The sequence below is a fragment of the Brassica napus genome, chromosome C1, assembly GCF_020379485.1.
Source record: "Brassica napus cultivar Da-Ae chromosome C1, Da-Ae, whole genome shotgun sequence".
Taxonomy (NCBI): domain Eukaryota; kingdom Viridiplantae; phylum Streptophyta; class Magnoliopsida; order Brassicales; family Brassicaceae; genus Brassica; species Brassica napus.
The window spans coordinates 38,116,927-38,121,603 of NC_063444.1; the positions used below are offsets into that span (position 1 = coordinate 38,116,927).

Genomic DNA, 4,677 nt, shown 5'->3' on the forward strand with positions numbered 1-4,677 from the left:
ACCGGACAGAACTTTGTGGTATGTTACATTAATTTTTTTTTAATTCGTTTAAAATTCTTTTATAACATTAAAAAATAATTTATATTTTAAATTTATTTTTTTTCAGGTTTGGGGTTGACGGATGTCTTGCATCGGACGTAACCGACACGATCAAAGGTTACTTCCCCATGCCACATCTGAACTGGAGTAAGACGCCTCACTACGTCAGAAAGATGTGGTTCAAAATTTACGCTGTAAGTTTCTATTAATTAATTATATATACTTTAATTTTTTCATGATATATATATATATATTTCTTTTAAAAAAACTAATTATTTATTTAATTTTTTCTACAGCAAAAATATCATTGGGCCTTGGGGGTCACTGAGAGGGTGAGGAAAGCGGTTTACGCGAAGGCGAAAGTTTGCTTGTTGGACACGGTCTCCAACTAGAAGGGTGACTGGATCGTGAAACGTTATGAGCGTGGCAAACCCGCTGAGCTCACCACGGATGTGTGGGATGGTCTCATCCGTTATTGGCGTCTTCCTGATTCCATTAGAATTGCCCAGTCTTGCTCTAACTCCCGTAACACGGTCGATGAGCACGGGAACGGGCCGATGCTTCACACTACGGGCCAAAAACCCCACGCCGGTGTCCGTATGGAAATGGTAATTAAATATTTTATGAAATAAATTTTTTAATATATATATTTTTATTCTAACTTACTTAAATGTTTCTTAGGCCAAAGAGACTGGACATCTCCCGTCTCTTATGGAACTTTACGAGAGGACCCACAAAAACAAGACGGGCGTATTTGTAGATGGCAAGTCCGAGCAAATCTACAACGACGTGGTTGCTCGGGTTGAAGACCGCCAGACCCAGCTGACCCAGCAGTCTACCGACGGATTACCCGTCACCTTATCCACACTTGAAGTGGATAAGATTTACGAGGAGGTAAATTTTCTAAAATTTTAATTTTTTATTATTCATTTAATTTAACTTTAAATTTTTACTAACAATATTTATTTTTTGTTTTTAAGTTTGTCCCTATAAAAAAGGGACGGACGTTGGGGATTGGTTCTGTCAACGATGTTCCGAGAGCTACATCGTCTTATGGTCAGCGACGGGATGATGAAGTCACTGAGCTGCGTAACGAGTTGTCCTCGACAAAAGCTCGTATGGGTGGAGTCGAGGGCTTCTTAGACGTTATAGCGGCCACAAATCCGGAATGAGAGTTCATGTTGAGGAACATGCGACAACAACATCCCATTCCAGGCGAGTCATCCGACACACATAACGAGACGGATGTTGCGAGGAGGAGTGAGGAATTTTACCAGGAGATGAACGACCCTTATTTCTTTTTTCTGGTTGTTGTATTATAAATTCAAAACTTATTTATATATAAAATATTTTCGTATTGATTTTTATTTTAAATTATAATTTTATTAATAAATTAAATAATTTTAATTATTTTTTTAATTATATTTTTAAATTCTGTAAAATAAAAAAAACGAAGTAAATTCGTAGCTAATTTACGACCTATTTACGTGGAAACTTTTCGAGGAAATGACGAAAAAAAATAAACGAGTATTTTACGAGGAAACGTTTATGAGGAAATGACGAGGAAAGATAAACGAGTATTTTACGAGGAAATACTTTCGTGGTAGTTACGTGTACTTTACGAGGAAAAACACTTTTGAGATATTTACGTGTAGTTTACGAAGAACACGTTTCGAGGTATTTACGAGGAAATATGGCGACCTCCTTACGTGGAATATTTACGTGGTTTTTACGACGAAATGATGTACATCGTCTTTACGACGAAATATTTTCCTCGCTAAGTTACGACGAATTGGCGAGGAAATATGTGTTACGACGAACGAGTAACGACAAAATGTGTTTCCTCGCTAATTCCTCGTAAAGTCTCTTTTACGATGAACTCACGAGGAAAACCGACCTCGTTAAACTTATGTTTTCTTGTAGTGATTTGGTAGTTAGTTTAATAAAAAACATAGTATATGTTTATATGAACCAATTTATTTTTTTAACAATTCTAATAATCATTTTCGTGATGACACGTGGTTACGAAAACATGTTGTAATGTTCGAGGATTAATATATAGGGGATATCGATTCAGATTAAATCATATATTAACAACGAAAGTATAAAAACGTTTGTTTTTCTTCAACTTGGAAAGAATGCAAAGCCACATAATTTACGTTTCCAAAATCAACGGTCATGATTGATATAGAATAGTCATTCTTTGACCAAGTCGAATCACTAAACCCAAATAAATAATCAACTAACGAAGGCAAATGCTTTTCTTTTCTTACAATCTCAGTCTGAAGACACAACACAAAATGGCTAATAACCCAAACGATTGGTCTCCGTTCTACAACAACAACCAAACTTTCTTCACAACTTCCACCATCACTTCAACCGCCGTCACAACCACCACAACTGCTTCTCCCTCCGGTGAAGCCACCTCCATGGACTCTCGTTTGAGTCCTGAAACCGGTCGTGTAACCAAACCGGCACGTAAAAGATCAAGAGCCTCACGTAGAACACCAACAACACTTCTCAACACCGACACATCCAACTTCCGTGCCATGGTTCAGCAATACACGGGCGGTCCATCCGCTATGGCTTTCGGGTCCGGTAATACTACTTCCGGTTTTAGCCTCACCGCTTCGTCGGATCCATCCGCCGGATCTTCTCAACAAGTTCCTTGGCAATACAGTTACCAGCCACACGCGGCGCCTCCACCGCAACGGCCTTATATGTTCTCGTTGAGTAACGTGAATCCTGTCGTCGGTTATAGTAACATGAACAACCCTAATTATACGGCTGTTCCCGGTGTGTTTGGGACGGCGGATGGTGGAGCAGGAGGTTCTGCCCCGTCCTCCAATGAAGCGACGAATAGTAATACGTCTTCTTCGAGGCTGCAATGAGAAAACGATTGGATTCTTTTTGATTTTTTTCTTTCTTTTTTCGCATAATGGCAGAAATGTTAGGTATTGACTCTCTTTGTCAAAGAATGAAAACTTTGACTTTGTATATTTTATTTTTCGTTTTCATATTTAAGCTTTTTTGTTTTAGGGTTCTTATAGTAGGGGTGAGTATTTTACCCGATATCCGAAGTGGCACCCGAACCCGATCCGAAAAATCCGAACCGAAATCCGAACGAAGTAGCAGAATATCCGAACGGGTATTAAATTAGGAGAGGTTGGATATCCGAACCCGAACGGGTAATATCCGAACCCGAATGGATATCCGAAAATAACCGAACATATGTATAATTAACCTTATATTTCTAGTTTACATCTCTCATTTTATATAAAATATTTATATTGATACTACACATATTTTAAGTTCATATGATATACATACAATTACGAAGAAAATGATTTGCTACTCACTTAAAATGCATGTCAAATTTTTTATTTCAAGAATTAACAAAAAGTTACATCCAAAATTTAAAAACAATAACCAAATTAATGTTTTTTAGTTTCAAAATGTTATGTCCAAATCTATTAACCATTCAATCTATTAAAAATAAAAAAATTAGTTAAGTGAAAGTTATATTTTTAAATACAAGAAATTTGAGAAATGAAAATTTAATTTTATTTTTTCAAAATCTAAATATCCGAACCCGATCCGAAATAACCGAACCCGAACTAAAAATATCCGAACCCGACCCGAAGTACAGAAATACCCGAATGGGTTCTACACCTCTATACCGAAATACCCAAAAATCCGAAATACCCGACCTGAACCGGAATAGATACCCGAACATCCACCCCTATCTTATAGCATAAGTTATGGCGTTATCATGGTCCTAAATAGGCAAATATTCAATGACTGAAGTTGCCTACTTGCTTGCATTCAAATATAGGCAAATTGGAAATAAATAAAATAAATAATACTTTCCAAGTTGATAATATTTTGTACGAATATAAATGATCATTATAAAATTTGGAGTCATATTAGGCTTTACATAGATTAAAATAGTTTTCTCTACAAATATTCACGTGAAGTTTTAAATTGCATTTGAAAAGTTATAGTTCTCAAATATTGGTCACGTAGACATATAACGTGCATAGAATGGATAAAATATATGGATCAACTAGCATAAATTTAGTTTTTGTATTCTTTCCTTTTCATAAACCAAGATTTCAAAGCTCAATCTCTAGTGGTGGGATAATTGTTCATACATTTTTTTTGTATTCTTATTGGATTGTAAACATTTAAACATGAAAGTAGTGTGAATGAAACTTTAGCTGCTTTACCAAATTAGCTCGACAAAATAGAGAACACGAATATTTGTGCTATAGCTTTATAATCTTTTTTTATAAAACGTGCAAAGAATGGAGGATACACGAGGAAAATAGCTTTACATCCAACTTTTGTATTCTGATTGGATTGTAGACATTCTCAAAACACGAAATTAATGTGAAAGTAGCTTTATCAAGTTAGCGCAGTAATAGAGAATAAGAATGTAAGATGTAACTTTATAATCTTCTTCTTTCTTATGGCATAATAGTTATCAGAATGTATAATAATTTGACTTGTAGACGGAAAATTGTGATTGGTCTTTTCTTTTTCACATTTGAATCTGGCTTTGTTTTTCTTTGTCTTCAATGATTCACTTTTTAAGATTATTGACATATATTGAAGGAGAATTTTCTTAAAGACCAG

General features: G+C 35.5%; 1 protein-coding gene across 1 annotated transcript; it reads left to right on the plus strand.

Annotated features, from left to right (window-relative positions):
- The first annotated feature begins 2,150 nt into the window (after nucleotides 1–2,150).
- LOC106391293 (VQ motif-containing protein 22) lies at nucleotides 2,151–3,077 on the plus strand. Its single transcript, XM_013831910.3, has one exon. The coding sequence runs from the start codon at nucleotides 2,295–2,297 to the stop codon at nucleotides 2,928–2,930; it is 636 nt and encodes a 211-aa protein (XP_013687364.2). The 5' UTR covers nucleotides 2,151–2,294; the 3' UTR covers nucleotides 2,931–3,077.
- The last annotated feature ends 1,600 nt before the right edge of the window (nucleotides 3,078–4,677 follow it).